Genomic DNA, 21750 nt, shown 5'->3' on the forward strand with positions numbered 1-21750 from the left:
CATTAGTGACAGAGGTGGTGCCAGAGATCAGGAGCTACAAACAGTGGCCTCAGCTGATCCTCGGACTCAGAGCTCAGGTGAGTGAGAGGGGATATTTGAGCCTACTTATGGGTGTTTGTTGAAATAGAGCCAAGAAAGAAAAATATGAATGCTTACTGGAGCTGTGATGGTGCATAAATTGCATTGTCTGCCATTACTGAACATTACTTTCTAGGGTAAAAGTTATTCCGTTTATGATTGCAGACTATTTTTGAATTGTTAAAGAATAATCGTGATGTTATCTAGGAGCATCTAATTAGATTTTAAAGTAGGACAAACAACTGCACGCAGGATGAGGTGGGAAATGTTTAAACTTTAGAGTTTTATTAAAAGTCACACTAGGAAATATATGAAACATCCTATGTACCACTGATCTGCCACAATTATTTAATATTCTTACAGTGTACAAAAGCAGCAGCTTCAGTCAAATATGGTGCCAATCTTTTCTTTGCAGTGTAGCAGCATCCATTCATGTCTTTCAGCATTTTCTACCCTCAAAGATAGTTATTAAAGTAAACGTCTCCTGGGCCTCATGGCAGGATTAAGATGGAGAGGCGGTGGAGTCAACGTCAGTGTTTGTAGACCTGATTTAAACATTACTCAGTGACAAGTATGAAAAGGATACATTTCTAAAGGTGAGTAGTGCTTCAGCTCTTATTACTTACATTTTATAAAAGTAAATGTATGCGGGCTATTTCTCAGTCTGTGTCCGCCTGTATTGAAGCTATTCATTTATTTACTTTGTGTGTACAGTGTGTTCTCTTCTTATTCTGTCCAAGGAAGTGTTCCCAGCACTTCATGGAGCCTGTTTGATACAGTGCTGCAAATCCTGGTGTGAGAGTTCTTGTACAGACTGGAAGAGTTTCTCCTGGTGTCAGGTATTTCAAAGGTAAGCAGCATAGTAATGAAGAAAATCTATCAGACATTAGTGTTTCAAAAGCATAATGTATCCATAATCTGTAAACTATTCTTTTCAATATGTCCTCTAAACATTGTATGATTATCATATAAAGTTGTCTAGGAACCTTTTTTCTGCAAGGTTTTTTTGTCTGTATGAAATGTATGAAACAGTTTCTCTGCAGACTTGACTGAACTCTAAACACCACTCAATAAAATCATTGTTATAAGCCTAAAAGGTTACGGCCTAATTTGAGTATGAAAATTAGATAGTTTCTGTCTCTCAGAATGTGGCATCAGTCACCTGGTAGATGTTAGTGCAGACTGCAGTGTAATAGTAAAATGCCTAAGCTCTTTAGATTGGAGATAGTTACTATAATAATCCATTTTCAGAATTTTCAAAATGTTGATAAATCTGTATAAATCTGTATGTTCACTTAAGTAACAGCATAATGCAAGAAATATCATTGTCTAATCACATAAATATGAGTGACTGGGCTGATCTGTGATTTCTTCCACATTAACTGATAAATTAGTATACTGTCTTTAACTGTTGTCTTTGTAGTGATCTAGACTCTGGATGCTGTTTCCACCTACTATTCAGAGTTTTTATGAAGAAAATACAAAATCACTTTATTATGTTTTGAATTAACATTGTTTTCATAATGTAAAAACAAAGAAATAACGAAGAATTAAAGCGACAATTTCTCTGATTTTAGAATATAAACTAAGTCTAAAATCCCCAAATTCACAAAAACAATCCCACGGAATGACCTTAGTGTCCTCAGTTATAGCAATAGTAGGCCTACTGATGGAGACTGAGATAATCAGCCAGCTATATTCCAGACAAGATCATTTTCAACTCAGAGTAGATGTTAACATGGATGCACCCAGCAATGAAAGGCTGCAGGAGACTTTCAGTACAATGGACAGAGACCCAGGCTTGCACCTGCAGTATATTGACATCTCATCTGTACTGTAACTGCTCCAAATCCCTATAGATCCACTCATTGACCATACTAAACCAGCACCAACTCATATAGTGCTGTTCTGCAGGAAATAACTTAAGGAGTGCACTTGAAGTTGTTCTTAGACATTGATTGAGCCTGTTTAGTTATGCTTCAATTCATCTGTTCAAGCTCTAAGTCATGTTGTGTCATGCAGGCCGATTAGTCCATCAATTGATATACTGCTCCAACTTAGGCCCCTCAAACAACCCTTGTTTGTTGGCAGCTATAAATTATATAGAGAGATACAATGCAGACAGTGTGAGGCAATTATTATGTGTTCTGTGGCAACCATTAGCAAATTGTCCTGTCAACGTTTAAGAAAACATATCAACTGTTTACTGCTTTTTACGTTTGGAATAAAATTACATAAAGCAATTTTTCTAGCTCTTTTTTGACTGCACTTGTTCCTACCAATTAGATACAGAAGAAAAAATAAAATGTGCATTTACACATTAGTTTTTCATATTTTTACTTTACATGGGGTTTCTGACTGTTTCATTCACGTATCTAGAAACACTGATATATTTTGTCGGTACATTTTATTGACTAACATTTTCTGTCTAGAGTCTGTCCTTGACTTTAACTCTAAACATAATACTGAATCACATTTTAGCCCTTAGATAAACATAAACATTGTGCTCTCATATTGGTCTCCTGAAATACGAGCTATATTTACATACACACCAACATGTAATACCAGGTTAATATTTACAGCATACATGTTAGGGATTCACTGATATGAAGATGTACTAAAGCAGCTTTTCCTGACAGGACTAAACCATTTTATTATTTATTAATTAAGATGCAGTCTAAATGATAAAGAACATGCTCCAACCAAAACAATGGTTGTTCAAGGCGGACTGAGACAAAAACATCTTGCCAAACTCCAGGCAGGTGCTCATACTGAATGAGACATCAGCTCTGCTTTCTGTCAAGGACTTGTTAGAGCTCTCTTCTGATGGCTCCTTACTTCTACTCATATCTAGATGTTGCATAGTTTCTTCCAATAAGCCTCGTTAGCATATGAGTGGCTGGAAAGCAGCCTCACCAGCTGTTTCTGCTGACAGGAAACATCAGATTTAGTGATGAATTTGCTTCTTTTCCCCTTTTAACCTAGTATGACTTCATGCGGCACCATCTTCTCTAGAAGAGAAAGTGATTGTCCATATTTGGATTTGTTTACCTGGAACTGTCGTCTGTCTCTTCGTTGTCCTCACAGTTGTTTTTAATGCTACAGCTCTTTACTTGAGTTCTTACCTGTGGTTTCTCACTGTTTTGTTACCTGTCTACACCACCCCAGGAGTTTCAGATGCTACTTTGGTCTGTTTAGATATAGAGAGGATGGTCTCAGATGTGAGGTAATCTACCTTTTTAATGAACATTGATAAATAAATTCAGCCTCCGAAACACACGATGGCGCTGTCACCTAATGACCGTGCCTGTATTTTCCCGACCAGCAGGGGGCGCTGTTTGTTCGCTGTTTAGGGGTACAACAACCTCAACCTCTCCAAACTTAGCGGTAGGCGTTCACTATGTTAAACTCTATTAAGAACCGAATAATGTTATTAAATGTATACTCTCTGTTAAATAATTAATTGTAAGCGTACACAAAATAATGTTACAGACCAGGACATTTTCCATATTTGGAAGTTGTCGGGTTAGTTAGCTGGCTTTGCTAACGGTTGCAGCCGGTTGTTTAGGTAGTTAACTTTACAGCGGAGTTGACAGCCTGTTAGTCAGCGCGTAACGTTACGTTTTATTTCAGATTATTATATCCAGTGCAAACACAGTGTTTTGAGGCTAGTGTAGTCTCGCCATTGTTTAGCGTTAGTGCAAAAAAATATATAACTATATATTTCAAGCAGTTCCGGTGACTCGTTTTCAAAATAAGAGTCCAACTTGATGAGTTCATGAAAGGTCAGTGAAGAATAAATGATTGCCTCGCAACTAGTTACACTTTTATCCCTTGGAAAAATAATGCCATAAATAGTTCTATTAAAAAAAAAAAACCCAGATCAAGATATTTGGTGTGACCACCCTTCTCCTAGGTACACTTGTGTCTAGCAGAGTGTCACAGCCCTGTGGATTGAGGCCGTCTCATTGCTCTTCATGTAATCTCAGACTGCCTCTATGATGTTGAAATCAGGCCACATAATGTAGTGTAGGACTCTTATTCCTCTTATCAGAGGAGGTTGTTTTGTATGACTCTGGTTGGATATTTGGAGTCATTGTCATGCTGCAGAATGAATTTAGAAACTACTTAGAGACTGTTCTGTGACCCTTTGTATACAGATGCTTGCTGCAGTAATAAACATCAGTGTCTCTGCTCAAACTCAAAAGCTCTCTGAACACATTTTAGGTGAACTATTTTTGGCGTTACTCCTTCAGTTTTATGTCTGAAGGGATAGCAAAGCAGGAATGCTTTGATGGACCTCACTAATGGAAAGGCGGTTCTCCACAGAGTCCCAGTTGATCCAGCAGATGTGTTTTATCAGCTTTGGTTCACTCCCTTTGACTCACATCTTGACCTAGATACTCTTAGTGCATTAGTGAGATGTGAAAAGTGCACAGATATGTCTTTCAGTGTATGAAAGATATTACAAGGTACAGAAAACAAATCTATATATTCATTCACACAAAATATGCCTATATAGCTTGAACTGCAACAGTAAAATGTCTCTTATACATTAATAATAATCATGCAAAGGAAAGCAAACAAAAAACATCCCCACACCTCAGGTCTGAGATAAATTCCCAGTAAAAATACTATACAGAAAAGTGGCCATGCATAATTACATATATCTGTGCTTTAACTGAAATATAGGTTAAATTGTGAAAAAATGTGGTATTGGTGCATTTACTTTAGAAGGCAATCTGAATTCTCCTTTCATCAAAAATACACTGCTATATGTATGTGTGCTGTGAAAGCATACAATATTTAGAGTAAAAACCAGGGTATACCTGGTCAGACCTGACGTAAACTGAAAACCAATAGCGCCATCTAGCGTTGGACTTTCTGCATTGCTCGGTTGTTCAGGTCCTCGTCAGCCAACCAGGAAAGGGGGCTAGCCGTGATCTGGACTGAGGCGGATGAGACTAGAAACCTTTGTTCTGTCTCTCCTCCCAATGCGAGAATAAAAACAAGAACCTGGTAATTCTCCGAACAAAACTGCGCTCGCATTTTGCGGGTGGACAATCGCACATGGATGTTTTATTAAACAGAAATTTGCAGAATTTATTAATTAGGCTTCATATTTTTTTCCAGATCGCCACAACCCGAAGGAAATATCTGGTCCCTTTTTTCCTGTCAGCTGCTAAATGGAAATTAAACGCGGAACTGAAAGTGGAAGCAGCAGAGGTGCGTGTACTTTATGGAAAATAACGATAAAATGATCCATGATCTCTGTGTCGGCATTAATGACCTTAAAACAGGTAACGAAAAACGACAGCATATATTCTCTAACTGTGTCCCTACAGCGTTTCTATAAGGACTAACTTGATCTATAACAAGCTTTTTTGGGATCTGCAGGGCTGGATGTTTTCTATGCCTCCATTAGGGACTCACTTATTTGGTTGAATATTTCTATAGTACGATTTTATTATTGATTAGAGCATTATTCTATTTTTAAATGCAGCCAAAGTGTGTGAGTAGGATGTGCAACTCATGCTGTGAGTTTGTCAGATGCTGTTGTCAGTGAACCTGACAGCAGCATCATTCTCCTGGTACTATCTCACCTGGGACTTTGCTGCTGTAAGTTTATTTACTCAAAGTGTGCTCATGGTCAGCTCCTGAAGTTTCATGTTGTTGGAGTGCTGATAAATAAGGTGCTCACAGTTGATGCACAGTGCACTGCCAATATAAGTTTGTACTTTTTAAAGTTGATTTTGGATGTTTTTTTTCCCCCTTGCCTAAACAACAAAATCCAGGTTAGTGTGTAAAAAAAAAAAAAAAAACTAAGCATATCTGCCTGCCCCCTGTCATGCTGGGGCCAACTATCCTCTCACACATAGGGTTGATTGATTTACAGAAAAATAATGAGCAACTATTTTGGTAATTGATTATTAGAATTAGTAGTAAATATGCCCCATATTCTCTAGCTTCAGCTTCTTGGAACAGTGTTTAAATATCCAGTATGTCCATAAATTAGTTGAAGCAAATCTGGTGTAGACACAAGAATTTCGGCCTGGATGCCTCTGGAAATAGAAAATCCTCTTGTCCAGAAAGGAGCATCTGGCTTCAAAGGATACAATGGATGCATTTCCTCATGGGATGGTTCAACATCTCATGTTAACATATACTCTGAAACTGAGTGTAGAGTGTCTGGACACACAGGACCAGTGCTTACCTTATCTGGTCCAGTCAAGATTGGAATTCATGCCTTTTGATCAAGGGGCACATAGTTTGTGACCCCCCGTTTATAGAAGTCTGGCTGCATTCTTCAGGACTTAATGTTTCGTCATTCCCTTATCAGCTTCTGCTCCTCTCGCCCTCTAAACACACCTCACACAACCCATGAAGAAAACCAAAGTGTGCTGTATTTTTAGTTCAGTTGTTTCAGTGTTGTCTCAAGTTTTCTGTCTCTTTGTTACACATTTTTTGTCCTCCTATTTAGTTACTGTACTTTACTTTTGGAGGTAACATTCTCACCTTTTCCTATTTCCTCTACTTCAGGTAATGATCTTCCAACCCATTATCTACGCCTCCTGGCCCCACCCTTGCAGCTTTTATCAGCTGCAGTGTGGCAAGTTGTGCAGCAGGGACTTGTGGACCACTATGGAATTGTGGAGGAGTTTGTTACCATGGTGACAGAGCTGGTCCCAGAGCTGATGAGCTATAGTCAGAGGGCACAGCTCATCCTGGGACTCAGAGCCAGGGTCAGTATCATTCACTGTTCAGTCTTAGTGAGTTGAAATTAATACCTGTAGAAAATCTGAATGAGCAAATTTATAAATATTAAAAAACATAATAAGTAGTTCTTGGTAACCATAGTAAAGCCAGTCTTGCACTAAAGATAGTTTTCATTTGTCCACTGAGTCAGTTTCCTCAGGAGCTGTAGTCCAGTGTTTTACCAGAAGATTTATAAATCTGCCTAATGAAACATTTGTTTCTGTGAACAACCAGCTGGTTCTAGAGATGTGTCAAGGTGAGCACCCAGTGGATATGCAGACCATTCAGCCACATCTGGACAGAATTAAAGCTCCTGTCAGCACAGCCAAGGATCATCATGTAAGTAAACTGTTTCTGGAGAGCACGACTGTTTCTCTCCAATGTTATAATTTATGTGTGTGTTGAGTTGTTTAAAGAAGCTAAAATCCTGTTTTTAAATTAAATAATACATGGGTATATTTTTTTATTTTATCTGCCATGTTTCTCATAAGAAACCCCAAACAGTGGGAAGATGCACTGACACAGTTTATTAAAACAACATAGGAAATCAGGGTATCTCAGAATTTTAAAGAATCTGGCAAGGAAAACAGACGTCAGAGTCCAGGACAAGGTCAAAAATATGCATGCAACAGTCCAAACCCAGGCCAACAGTCCAGGAGCACAGGCAAAGAGACAAAATCCAGAATCCAGAATAATCCCAAAAAGTAAACAAAGGTGAACAGAAACAGGCAGGTTGCTAGAATGTTAAGGTTTATTAGGCAGCCTGGCAGAGGGCAAGAGAAGAGACATGTATTATGTATTAAACAATGAGGGTATGAACAACCAGGAGTGCAAGTGAGGAAAAGGAATCAGAGGACATCTGGAGGCTGGAGATGGGGCAGAAAGAGCCAAAACACACAGAGCTGAGATAGGAACATCTTCAATGAAATACATTTTTAGAAATGAAACCACAATATTTACATATAATATTTACTACCATAATATTTACAGGTATTTTTTTTTTACGTTTGCGTAATTTCAGCATTTTTGTGTTTATTATAGCATGTCTGTGTGTTTGTATCTCAGGTAACCATCAACCAGGTGGAGGAATCTGAGGTGAACTTTGTGGAGTTGGTGCATTCGTTACTGGAGGATCCCTCTGAAAGAAAATATTTTTTCCAGGTTTGATGATGAAAAAAAAAATACTCACACAAGCCACATATATATTTCTGTGCTGATAAGGTGTTTTTCTGCATACTCAAAATATTCAGTAACATCAAGTAAAGGGACTAGTTTTACCTCATAAGCCACGGTGAGTAATCAGATTGTTTAATGTAGCCGTTAGAGAAATCCAGACACAATAGAGAAATTCCCAGGCAGCTGCAGCTCAGAGCCTCATGGTCTTGGAGGATTTGTGCCAGACATGGTGTTTTGTTATGAAACCTGGTAACAAGTTGAGACAAACACTGGTACAGCAAACCATCACAGGAGCAACAAACAGGGAGGAAAGCTGTGGTGTCAAGGTAATCAAGCAAGCAACATATCCCGCTCTTGTTTATTTGTAGGAGATCTTCCCTGTGTATTTTGGGTCGAAGTATGACGCAGCACTTGAGATGCTGGTGTGGGAGTTCATATCGAGACTGGATGAGCTGCTACCAGTTCCAGACTTCACACAGGTATTGGGTTTATTTTAAGTTTTTGGTGGCACAAATTATCAGCCAGTTATACAATCTAATAATTCAGATGTTTTAATCTGTCTTAATTTTGTCCTCTATTTGTTTGAATGTCACCAACATATCTGATGAACTAATGGCTGAATTGGCATAAAATATGTTGTGTACGTTTAAACTCACAAAACACTTACACTATGCTTTTTATTGTGCTTCTACCTTTCAGTTCATTATCAAAAAACAAATGCAACACAGATCTTGTATCACCAGGAAGCAGCTCTAGTGTTATTGCAAGTTGAACAACCTTTTCAGGGTGACTGTGGCACACAGGCTCATTGCAGATGCTCATCTGTCTGCACCGCTGCACCGCTGACCCACAGACAGAAATAGAGCAGAGTTACCTGGGTGCAGGTGCACCACAGTCTTCTAATAGATTACACCCCTCTGCTGTTGTCTGTAGTGAGTAGTTGGAGAGGAACACTATAACAGAGGAATAATAGTAGTATCAGTAACGTATAAGAGAAAATTACAAGTAAAAAATAAAGACATTAAATAATAAAGAAAATAACAGACAAAACTAGAATTACATTAATATTTTGTGGAAAGCAGATCTCATGTGACATTTCTAGCAGTAACTTAGATGTAGCATACTAACACCAAAACCCCAGTAACACCACCCAGAGTCTTCATCACATAAAAGGTGATCATTCACTGACAGGTTCAGGGGAGGAACCCACATCTGGAGACAGTGCAGTCTCTCCTTCATCTTGAATAAACCCAGGCCCCCTCCTTGAAGATAAAACTATTACCGGTAATTTACTTGGGACAGATTTGGAGTGCTTTTAGGAAGCCTTAAAACTGCCCAACCAGAAAGTTTACAGGGGTTCAGAAAACAGGACGAACGTGTTGCTATGGTAACGGGGCGATAAAGCCCCGTGTCTCCATAGTAACCCACATTCCAAAGCTGAACTTTGCTCTCCTAGAGAAACATCTGCAACTCCCACAAAACTCTGACTCCATGGACTGAGAAGTGCACAAATAAATGCTTTAATATAATGTATATATGAAATATTATATTAAACTATATATTCTTTTTGTATAAAAACCTTAAGTATCATGTGCTAATTAAAGAAATGGTTAATTATTATTTAATTATTATTTTATCCAATTAACAAAATATATTTGTATTTTATCTCTGGTTCTCTTTGATGGTTACAAAATTGTCTAACTATATAATCCAGATATTTTTATTTTATTTTTATTTATTTTTACATTAACAAGTGCCTTAAGAAGTGATTAAGGTAATCAATCTTAAGAAACTAGTGAAGAAATGCAGTGCTGCTCTTTACAGCCAAAGCAGTGCAGGTATTAAATTAATTTCCAAATGATTACAATCCATATATTTATAAAAATTGTTGCAAATTATATAAAGTAACATTGAAACCTTCATATGCTACACAAATTTTCTGAACTAAAATATATGTAACCTCTCCCTAAATTTACTAATTGTTCATTTGACCTTAGTTGAGGTCATTTTTCAGTATAATGAGTAAATGCAAGTTTACTAAAACAAGCAACTTGATCTCTCTTCTCTCAGTTGGCAGATTTACTCCGAGACGCTCCGTCATTCCTAGATGACTGTTTACAATTCTTTTTCCCGCCGGAGGACATGAAGGCTGTACTTGAACACCACAGAAACCTCGGCCATTTTAAAGAAAAAGGTACTGTAGGCTTGTGGCCAGAGCTAATGAATGTTGTAACTAAGTCAAGAAAATAATGTACCTCTTCTGAAAATGTCCAAGCAGATAGAGAAAAAATGTTTCTTTTCTCATTTCAGAACACCAAGTTTTAACAGAAGTCTATTTGTCATCTGCATTAAATTAAAAACACTACACAGATGCAGTACAGTACAAGATAAGATGGATATGCAGTTGTAATGTTTCATCTTTGAATCAAAATAACCATCTTTTTTTTTTTTCTCAATTTTAGATCCTGGATTACTACCAATGGATGACTGCATCCTCTCCTCACTGTCGTTACCTCCCGGGACCAAACCTGTCATGAACACCACGTCCTGTTCACCTGCTCTCAGAGACTCAACATCTCCAGAGCACAAAGAACATGTTGATGCTCTGATCAACACAGGCAGCCTGGACTCTGGTATTTGGCAGCAGCAGATTAGAGGAAGAAACACTTCTCAGGAGAGGAAAGTGACAAACTCTATTAGTACACGTCCATGTGATGAAACGATAGACCTCACCACATCTAATGACACTGTGGACACGGACTCAGCAGCCAGTGAGGACAGCCGAAGCTTGAGAGGAGGGCGGGTTCTCAGGAAGAGGAAGCTGAGCGGAAGTGTTGACATTCCTACTAAGCAGCCTGTGGATGCGTCAACCTTCTTGTAAGACTTTCAGAAATGTTTTATTTGTGGTGTACAAAGACAGCAGTGTTTTGTACTGGCTCAGTTGCCAAGTACAGTATTACTTCTTGTCTCCGTGTTTTATTTTCATTTCATCTTTATTTGAAATATTTTTTATAACTCAAATTTGTCCTTGGTAATTTTTTTCATCTTTGCAGGGATTCCTCAGTGGATGATGAGAATTCGGGTGAATCTCCTCTAATCTCTATATGGGGAAATTACACAGGTTTGTACAGTGTCTGTATTGTTCAGTGGATATTTGGGTATATTAATCTAAGCTTTTGCCTTTACTTAACTCTTCTTGTCTCATTTTAGACTCTCAGGAAGGTACTTTCCCAGTTGTAGCAGACTGCAAAGTTCCCTGGTCCGATGAGGAGACGCTCAGTCTGCTTGACATTTGGGGGAAGGACTCGATACAGCAGTCTCTGAAGGGCTGCTTAAAAAATCGCCACATTTTCACGCAGATTGCACAGAAGATGGTAGAGAGGGGCTACATGAGAACAGCAGAGCAGTGCCAGACCAGGATCAAACGACTGAAGAAAGTCTTCCGCCGGAACAACAAGGGGTATCAAATGACAAAGTTTGTGTAGCTGTCTTCTTTTCCTTCCGTCCAATCACTGAAATTTGACAGATAACTGTATTTTCCTCAAAGTAGAGAAAATTTAAAGAGGCATTTTTAAAACAAATTGCTGTCTACTGTCTGTTCTCCCACCAGAGGGAACTCCCAACTAGAGTATAAAATTTATGAGCAGCTGGGACGGATCCTCGGGTCCTCAGTTCCTTCAGCTGTCCCTGAGGTTAACTATGATGTGGAAGAGGTCATCAATGAAGACGGGTCTCAAGATGGTGACGAGGACTTGCAGTTTCTTGGCCACACGAGCCAGCTGGACGTCGGTACATCAAACATCGGACATTTGACATTGGACATTAGTAACACATTTTATTAAAATGATTAAACATTTATTGTGTATTATTTCCTTTTATCATTTTATTATACTATACTATATTATTGACCTTTGTTGAAGGAACTAGAAGTGTGCCGTGGACTGACTTGGAGACGCTGGCCCTTATCAATATGTGGGGGGAAGAAAAGTTGCAGCAAGAGCTGAGAGGGATGCACAGAACCGGACACCTTTTTTCCATCATTTCCAACAAGATGGCTGCCCTAGGCTTCTCTCGAACACCAGAGCAGTGCCAGACAAGGCTGAAAAGGCTGAAATCAAGCTTCAGGCAGTGCTACCAAAATAAGTACGTACTGTATGTTTACACCAGACGAAAGGAAAAGCTCAGGATTTTGTTGATTTACAGTGTTATCTCTGCTCTCTGTTTATTCCTAAACTCTAGCATGAAGGGCCAGGAGCAGGTTGAGTGCAAGTTTTACAATGAGCTGGGAAGGATCTTAGTGAAGGACTTCCCTGCAGTGCTGCAGTTGGATGAAATACCAGGACAGGCTGAAGACCACAACTTTTCTGCCTATTCACATCATGAGACTGGTAAACACAAATCTCCTCTATCAACTTAGAACTTAGATATCTAGCTGTGGTGTTTTTAATCAGCCTTCTACCTAATCATCATACACTGAGTGCTGGTTGTGCATCCCTGACAATACGTTGACATGAAATTCATTCAGGGCTTAAATCATTTATCAAGTCTGAAAGTATTTATCATCCATTTAGGGTTTTATTTTCTCTTTTTAGTTTGTGCCTCTTCTGAGTCTGCTGTGGCAATTCAAGAAGACAGGAAAAAAGTCCCCTGGTCCGATAAAGAAACCATCATCCTCCTGGAGATGTGGGGAGACGCACAGGTAGAGTAAAATATCACGATGGAAATCCTGATAATGCATACGACTAGTCATTTTGGTTCATTTCATTTTAGCTGAAAAAACATCCATGATGCCAACAGCTTCAGAACTCGTGAAACCAGGCATATTTCACACTGACATCTTTAGATTTAAAGCTTTGAGCATATCCTATGTTTTTTTTTTTTTCTTCTTGCTAAAAAGCGAGGTGAAACTCATGAGTGTCTCTGTCAATGGAGACCTCAAGGAGCACAGGGACCATTAAATCAGCCATATAGATGTAGCTTTCTAGAGGAAGCAGGTCCATGATATCTTCATCATTCTGATTGCTAATCTAATTTTAAGTATTTTTTTTATATTGCAACCTTTAATATGAATGTTACCCTTATTTGGGCCCAGCAGAGCCTGAGACGCCACCCACACAGTGGCCACATTTTTACTGAAATATCCGAGAAACTCAGCGCCAGTGGCTTCTCCCGCAGTGCAGAGCAGTGCCACACCAGGATCAAGAGGCTGAAAGCTTGCTATCGTCAGTGTCAGGAGAACATGAGGTAAAAAGTGCATGTGAGTATTTGTTTAGAACTCTGTGCTCTTCGCTGTGTCTGAACACACCTCTGCACACTGCCTGTAGATCATCTGGGACCGATAGAATCGATTTTAAATTCTACGATTTGCTGGAACAAATCTTAGACAAGCAGCCGTCAACATCTTCTACTGTGGTGACTGACTCCATTGAAATATCAGAAGACTCCAGTGGTGAATCAGTGATTGAAACGGGTAAAACATTCCAACACCAACTCAGTAATATAAAGATTTACACCATCAACGTGTAGGTTTTGAAATATTTTTGTTGTAATTGTGTAAAACACAAAAGAGCAACAAAAACTAGGAAACCATTTCCTGCAAGAATGTGAAATGCATGTAATTGCTGAATGAATTAGATGTTTGCGCTGTGCTGTGTTTCTGTTGTAAGATGGAGAAATCAGCATGTCAGCTGAAAAACCAGCATGGAGCTCCTGGTCCGATGAGGAGACACTCACACTTATCGATATCTGGGGGGATGAAGACATTCAGAAGGTTCTGAGCAGTGTCATCCACAACGGACATGTCTACGCTGACATTTCAGAAAGAATGCACAACCTTGGCTACTCAAAAACCTCGGAGCAGTGCCGCTGGAAAGTCAAGTCACTGAAAAACATCTTTCAACAGTGCTACGACAGAAAGAGGTGAGATCCGTTTGTGTGTTTGTAAATATAATTCACTGTCCTGATGATGGTTCAAATGATGTGTTTTCACACCTTCTAGATTTGGAAGAAGAGTAAAATATAGATTCTACAGCCAGCTGGAACAAATACTGGGACAGGAAGCAGTTTGCATTGATGAGTATGATGAAAGAGATGAACAGGTGGAACATGATTCAGGTAGAGTCATTTTTATTCATTCACTCAGGAGGAGAAATAGCCCACTAGCTACCCCTTCAGTCACAGGCCCAAAATCCTTTTCATGTCCAGCTGAAATAAGCATCGATGGCGTGAACACAGCGTGGACGGAGCAGGAGACACTCACACTTATAGAGATGTGGGCTGCAGATGATGTGCAGCACAGCCTGAAAACCTGTGTCCGAAATGGGCACATATTCGCCGACATATCGGAGAAAATGGCAACCATGGGATATCTGAGGACGGCGGAGCAGTGCCAGTCCCGGATCAAACGGTTGAAGAAGGTTTACAGGCGATGCTGCAACAGACAGAGGTAAATAAAAGGAGCCGTTGGTTGAGTGGGTGGGAGTGGTTTCATCAAACAGCATCCCAACCTATCTTTAATTTATATTTTCTAGAAGTGGAGGACGTTCTCCTGTGTTTCGATACTTCCACCTCCTGGCCCCAGTCCTTGGTGACAGCAGTGCGGATGTGGACAGTACTGCTCCTGACACCACCTTGCAACCCCTCATGGACAATGATTCTGACTTGTGTAGGTTTAAACATGATCACATCCATTTGTACGGTTTGTCTTATTACACCTGTGGACAACATTACACTGTCTTTGAATAGAATTTGTGCGAACTTCAAAGATTAATGTACAATAATAATTTCATTGATGCTGCTTTTTAGACGAGCAGCCTTCACCCAACCACCTGCTGTCTGACCTGAGACGGAATATGCTCTGGTCAGACCAGGAGACTCGAACCCTGCTGGAGATCTGGGGTGAAGACAATGTCCAGCTCACCCTGAGGGGCTGCCTGAAGAACCGACACGTGTTCGAATACATCTCCGAGAAGCTGAGTAGTCACGGCTTTATGAGGACATCAGAACAGTGCCACTCCCGCATCAAGCGCCTTAAATATGGCTTCCTCCATGAAAAGTCAGTGAGGCCAGATCTCATTTATATTATTAGTATTTTATCAGTATTCATTTTGGTTGGTTAGATATCAAACACATTCTATAGATATACACCGAAGTTAATATTGGATGATTGTAAAAATACATGTCAAGATCTTTGAATTTAACTTGTTGTGACCCACTTAAATATTAGTTGTCTGGTGGTATTTCCTCTCCTCCTTTTAAATTCAGGGAGGAATTCAAATTCTTTAATGAGATGGAGAAAATCTTCAGGAAGGAGGTGCCATTAGACTCTGTTGCTGACATGTCGGTCGCAGATGAGCTGGATGACTGCCCACCCGAACTGGATCAAAACAAAGGTGGAGCAAATTGGAAAACAAATATAAAATTCACTATAGGGAAAGTTTTATAATAAATAGCTGAATCCATACATTGCAGGATTTTGAAAACATTTCTCTTTTTTTCAGTCTTTTACAAATTGAGTGCTGTGTATATTCACCTGCACAGCTTGTGTCATCATTGTGATCATGCTATATATTGTATATTTTTAAACTTTGAGCTTTGCTCTGTTAGTTGCCTCAGCTAACCAGTGGATGGGCGACAGCTTGAGGCTGCCATGGAGCGACGGCGAGACAGAGGCTCTCCTGGAAATCTGGGGGAGCGAGGAGATCCAGGAGAACATGAAGGACGGCATCAGGAACAAAGAAATCTTCGTCCAGATCTCTCAGGTCATGTCCAGCCAAGGCTACCTGCGCACTCCTCAGCAGTGCCAAACCAGGATAAAAAGGCTGAGGGCCAATTTCAGACAATTCCTAGAAGGCAGAAAGTACGTGCAGTTGTTGGTTGTTGGGGCTGTGACATAATGTGGTCAGATTGTGCCTTCACATTTTAAATGCAGTTTGATCCTCTAAACCTGTTTTAAACCTCTTCACATTCATTAATCTTGTCTGTTCTAACAAGCTGGAATTTTCTGTCCCATGTTTCCAGAGGAGAGAAACAGGGGTGCAAGTTCTTTGACCAGCTGGTGCAGGTTTTTGGCTCTAAGTACGCAATGAGCTCTGACCCCCTGGCTGACGATACTGACGACATAGGTAAGAAGTCAGTGACCTCACTGACATCATCCTATTGTAGCATCTGTGAGCACCTTTAACATCTGGATTATTGTTTTGGTGTCCTGGTTTGTATTCAAAAAGCATTACTTTGAATCTCACCTTTAAAGGACAAATTCACAATTTTGTGGAAAACACTTATGATGAGGGTTGAATAAGAAGCTAATTATCATTCTTTATGTTTGTTATGTTTCATATGGAATTATTCTGTGTTGTTTCTACACTTTATTTTTGTAAGACTTAAATGGAATGTAACATGGTAAGTCCGCTGGTTTTAGAGGTGCTGGTAGGCACTAAGCTAGCTAAGCACTAAGCTAGCTAGCAAAACCTTGTCAGTCATGTTCACAGTTTAACATCTGCTTTTCTTTCTGTCTGATCCAGAGTCATGAAACCGTCCATCACCAAGACAACACAACAGCAGCGAACAGGAAAATAACAAAGGACATTAATGCAGCTGTTGGTATCGGCTGCTGTCGTGTGCGGTTGTTTACAGACGACAGCCAAGGGCCTGTCCAGGCTCACTTGAATTTACATTTGCCTCTGTATATAATTCCAAAACATTCTTCAGACACAAAGACCTACTTCAGGCTGTAATGTTGTGTGTGTTTGTGTGTGTCCCTCAGTTAGGGTGTCTGTGATTATTAACAATAGAGCCATGCCACTAAAACCAGGATGCTCAGGGCTCAAAGGACAAAAATGATTCTCTGTTTCGGATTTGGTGGAATTCACACAAAATCCTGTGCTTTTTTTTTTTTTCCAATGTTTAATTTATTTTGTACTTGGAACTTAAAGTGAGTGAATAAAAGCACATGCAAAAAGAAATACAAGCAAGGTCAGGTTATCGCTGTAACCACAACCTGTGTTTGGTTTTTTGGTTTTAATTTGAGTCTCAGTTGTAAAATCTTTTCTTCTTGCACCTGTTTGTAATGTTTGGAATTTGAGTGGTGAAAGATGAACGGTAGATTTTTTTTTTTTAAGTTAATTTCTATTTTGTACTCTGTATGAATGGACCTTGTCTAGAATTTTATTTATTGAAATTATTGCTTATTTATGTATTCCAAGGTTTTACAGTTCACTTGAAATATGTTCTACTTAATATTATTGAGTTTTGTCATGTTCATTAAAAAAGAAAACCTGCGATCACGTGATTATGTCTCTTTGCGAGTTCACCCACAAATGTTTAAGGCAGTCCCGTAATAAAACCTCAATTCATGAAGGATATACAATATGAATGTTTCACTACACAGAGTAATTTAGTAACCCATGTCAGAAAGTTCAAACATGACAGGAGAAATTTGATATATTTTACTTTTTTCTTTGCTTTGTCCATTCTAGGACTCTTGGCCCTCTGCGTGTTTGCAACTGGGGGCAGCTGAAGTTCTTGTAGTGTTCCTCTGTCCTTACTGAGATTGTTTGCAGTACATCCGGTTCCCTGTGCAGGTTCCTAGTCTTTGGTGTGGAGCGATTAGTTAGAGGACAGCTGTTTCAGATTTGTTTCCTGTGGACCAGGAGCTGCTGGAGCAGGACTGGGTCATGATTTCAACAGAGAGCAGATATACAGGGACTGCTCTGTCACATTTCAGCTGACTGGCCTTCTTCTTGCCACAGTCTTGTTTGGCAACTCCATGAAAGTTAAAGAAAATCAATGCAGTAAAAACAATTGACTGAAGGAACCTGACTGAGGTTATATTGAGCTGCCTAAAGTTGACAGTAGGATCATTTTTTCCAGTGCAAGCAAAGTTAAACATCCTCCCGAGTTCTGACTGTGCTGCAACTCTCTGTTAATACTTGTAATATGTGACAGATTTATGACTAAACATCTGTAGAGGGCAAAAACACAAATCTTAATCTCGCCCACAGGAATCATGGGCAGTTTTTGTTCCCCAGAGCCAGATCTGTACTGCTGCGAGTCAAACCTGAGGCTGTTTGACTTCCTGTCCTGCTTCTGGACAACTGCTTTGACTGGTAGTGGGGGAAGGTGGGTTGGAACCACTCCGCCACTACATCCTTCCTGATGTTTGATACAAGAAGAGATGGGAGCATCAGTTATATACAGCAAGTAACAACCTGCAACAAATACCAGTAAGGAGTAATTGTTTTTTACTTTTCTAACCACTTTTATTACAACTGCTATATTTTTATTAAAACCGCTGCAATACTGTTTCTATGCTGAGCAGGAAATGTTATTGATTCATTTTGTTATTATATTACCTTTGCTTTCTGCCACCCATGGCTTCAGCCTGATGGTACAGTGAGTTGAGGTTTGTTAGTTGTGGCAGTGGAATGATGAGCGTTACCTGTATGTTCTACGACAGCACACCTGAACGTTCCATCTGAACATTCTGCTAAGTCCCTGTGAACAGACGGGTTCACTGCATGCAAATACAGAAGAGTGGATCTGAATGAAGAACTAAGCCACTGATATATAAACGTGACTGTGACCTCATACGACAAAACTCACCCTCTATTACTACAGTTTACCCCCCCCCCACCCACATCCAAAAATATTGGAAAAATAGAGTCAAGAACTTTATTGTCTGGTAAATATATTATGCAGTATTTACCATGAGATTATAATTTTCCTGCAGTATTTGTGTTGTTGGGTAACACCAAACCAACTGGTTTTCCCCGCAGTATCCTCAGCTTTTCTTCATTAGCAGCTCAGTTATAGAAGTTTGCAGTGCAACTTGCAGATGTTGCCCTCTTAGTGGCGCCAGTGCATAAAGAAAGTTCCAGGACTTTACTAAATATTTTACCGCATGTTGATCATTCTTTAAGAGATTCATTTGAAAAAGGACCCTCAGGAGTACTTTAGAATGACTGACTAGTTAAATCCTGTGCTATGTGCATATCGACTCTCACTATACAGTATTTGTCTGTATCTGTGTTTGGACTGTATGTTCAGTCTTGTGTCAGTATTGGAAGCTGGGAAACTCTATATGAGTGTAGCTGACATGAACATACTCCATATAAAACACACACACACACAGTATATCACACAGTATAATAAGCTATAGACTGATTCACACAGAGACAAACACATATACTGTACACATATGTACACATCTCTCAAACGTTAGGACAGTAATTATGTGTCTAAATCTGACACAAGGTCCAACCACCAATGTGTGGCTGCCTGCCTCTGTGTGTGTGTGTGTGTGTGTGTGTGTGTGCGTGCGTGTGTGTGACATTGGTGAAGATAGAGACAGACTGGCTGGAATTTGTGGAGGGAAGGGTTACACCGTGGGTGTTGCTGCACATAAGAAAGGCCCAAGCAGTGCCACATCACCCACCTCTCCACCCAGACCACTCTGCACGCTCACCCTCCCAAACTCTTCCCACGTATGATACTGCATGCCGTATTTTACTCCATTACATTTCTTATTTTCCACTTCATTCACCACTGGTGTCAGTAATTCTGAATTCTGTATGTACCTGAAACGTTTCATTGATTTGGCACCATTTTTTGTGACACTGTCATCCTGGTACGAGTCACATGACAAGAGCACGATATGATGCTGTTGTGTGTTTTCCGGTTTTTGATTGAATTTGTAGCCTTCTGTATATCACTCAGTTCAAAAGCAACTGGGGGGGGGGGGGGGCGGTTGTGCACTGCAGGGGTTGTGCAACATGCCACTGAATCATTCCTCTCCTGAGGGCAGACATTTTCACCCTACTTCATTACTGCAACAGGCAGGCTCAAGTTCTCTATGTGTGTGTGTGTGTCCAGACCAGATGCTTTATACTCATCCTGCTATGTTCATGCTCTGCCCTCTACCTCAGGCGCACGTACAGTATGTGGGAGACATAACACGAAGGAGCAAAAAGAGGGACTATATTGTTTAGCAGCGAGGAAGAAAATCAGAGAACAAACGTTGTGAAGAAAAAACATAGTGTGTATATGTTTGTGTCCGTGTGTGTGTGTGTGCAGGGAGCCTCCCAGCTTAGGGGTTGTGTACAGGCTTGTTACAGCAACATTCCTCCACTCAGCTGCTTCTGAACAGCACATTCCAGGAAGAAGAAAGAAAGAAAGCGAGTGAAAGGTGGAGAGATGGAGGGGAAGAAGCACAGAGAGGGGGGACAGTGAGAGTGAAAAGTAAGACATACTGTAGAGAGGTTAAAGAAGGATGGGCAGGGGGAAGCCGGTAAAGGAAAGAAAGGGGAATAATAATAACATGACATGTAATCGATCCCTGTTGTGTTATTTGAGTTCAGCTGACCCCCCACAACCCCCCCACCCCACCCACCCTGAGAGAGGTCAGAGGTCAGGGTCAGATACAGTACAGAGCAACCAGAGCCAGTGCTGAGAAAAGGAAATGATGGAGTGGAGGCCAAAGTGGCTCTCTTAAAATATTATTCCCCCATAAAACCATAACACACACACATACACACAGAGTACAGTGCTGCACTCTTTAGTGTGTCCATGTCTTCAGTCTGCTTGACCTGTTTTCAGTGAACTGTGGAAGGAGGAAACAGATCTCACCACAAACACAGACACACACACACACTGTAATGATCCAGCCACACAATTACACTCCTCCATATAGACACAGCAGAAAAACACACATATGACATACAGATACAGCATGTTTCTTTTAAAAGAGTAATAGCAAAAGATGCTTCACAAAAAGACTGAAAAGACTTCGCACTGTGCCTATGTGTGACTCCATCCTATTGGATTTTCTCTGGAGTCAGTTACGAAAGGAGAAGAGAATAAAATTAAAGTGATGGAGAAGGGACTGGAGATGTTCTTATCAGACATGAAAATCTACTGTGTCCCATATGTCTGCTAATTGAAGACAGAACAGAAACACAAAGAGATTGTGAAAAGAAGACAAAGTAAACAAACTATTTACTGGGATAACAAACAAATAAGGTAAGACGAGAGCAACACAAGAGCACTGTGTGTAAAAAGCCTGTTGGCTCAGCGACAGCGTCCCCTCTCCTTCTCCCTCTTTCTCAGGCTGAATAGACTGGTTTGTTTGTTGTCACTGGTAGAACTAAAGGAAAACAAAGTGTCTTGATTCAGTGTGTGTGAGCTTATTGGAAGAACGCTAATCATGCATAAGTGTCGAAATTAACCATTTACATTCTCTGATCTTTATTCCATCGTTGTCATCCTTGTTTTATCTTGTAACATTCAATGTAAATAAACTGAATGCTCAACATTAGCACATAATCATAGTTAGCAATCTACTATTAGTCCTCACACTAGGGTGGCTGTTAGCACAACAGCTTTTTCTACTATGCAGCTTCAACATTTGTGCTAATACCATAAACACTACTAGTACTTTTAATAGCACACACCACAATGAGGTCACCAACACATAATAGTAGCTACTACCCACTTTCTCTAAATTGAGAATTACAAACCACCCATGTGACCATTGATGGACTGTTACATGATGCATTTGTTTGTTTCTATTTCTGACAATATCATAATCTAGATTATATATCTGACCCATTAATCTGTTGGCTGTTAGCTGCTTCTTCACTTTGAGCTCACATGCACGTCTATCTATCTATCTATCTATCTATCTATCTATCTATCTATCTATCTATCTGAAAAATGTATGTTGATAATTAATTGTAGACATTG

The 21750-nt window shown here is 39.9% G+C and overlaps 1 protein-coding gene across 7 annotated transcripts; it reads left to right on the forward strand.

Moving 5' to 3' along the window:
- Positions 1–3400: 3400 nt before the first annotated feature.
- LOC113142286 (uncharacterized) lies at positions 3401–17299 on the forward strand. Of its 7 annotated transcripts, none has more exons than XM_026327243.2 (25): positions 3447–3465; positions 4984–5097; positions 5212–5304; positions 6619–6821; positions 7069–7173; positions 7900–7995; positions 8379–8489; positions 10081–10204; positions 10473–10887; positions 11064–11131; positions 11221–11485; positions 11621–11835; positions 11931–12153; positions 12250–12398; positions 12603–12709; positions 13103–13254; positions 13335–13480; positions 13677–13929; positions 14009–14455; positions 14541–14674; positions 14815–15064; positions 15274–15401; positions 15616–15868; positions 16030–16133; positions 16533–17299. In XM_026327243.2, exons 3-25 carry the CDS (start codon positions 5265–5267, stop codon positions 16538–16540), a joined length of 3996 nt encoding a protein of 1331 aa, XP_026183028.1. In that variant the 5' UTR covers positions 3447–3465; positions 4984–5097; positions 5212–5264; the 3' UTR covers positions 16541–17299. The 7 variants fall into 7 exon arrangements, with proteins under 7 accessions (XP_026183029.1, XP_026183028.1, XP_026183027.1 ...); XM_026327248.2 differs by lacking the exon at positions 3447–3465 and having other exon boundaries at positions 4193–5097; positions 14009–14124; positions 14215–14455; XM_026327244.2 differs by lacking the exon at positions 4984–5097 and having other exon boundaries at positions 3401–3465.
- The last annotated feature ends 4451 nt before the right edge of the window (positions 17300–21750 follow it).

The sequence above is a fragment of the Mastacembelus armatus genome, chromosome 23 (genome assembly GCF_900324485.2).
Source record: "Mastacembelus armatus chromosome 23, fMasArm1.2, whole genome shotgun sequence".
Lineage (NCBI taxonomy): Eukaryota > Metazoa > Chordata > Actinopteri > Synbranchiformes > Mastacembelidae > Mastacembelus > Mastacembelus armatus.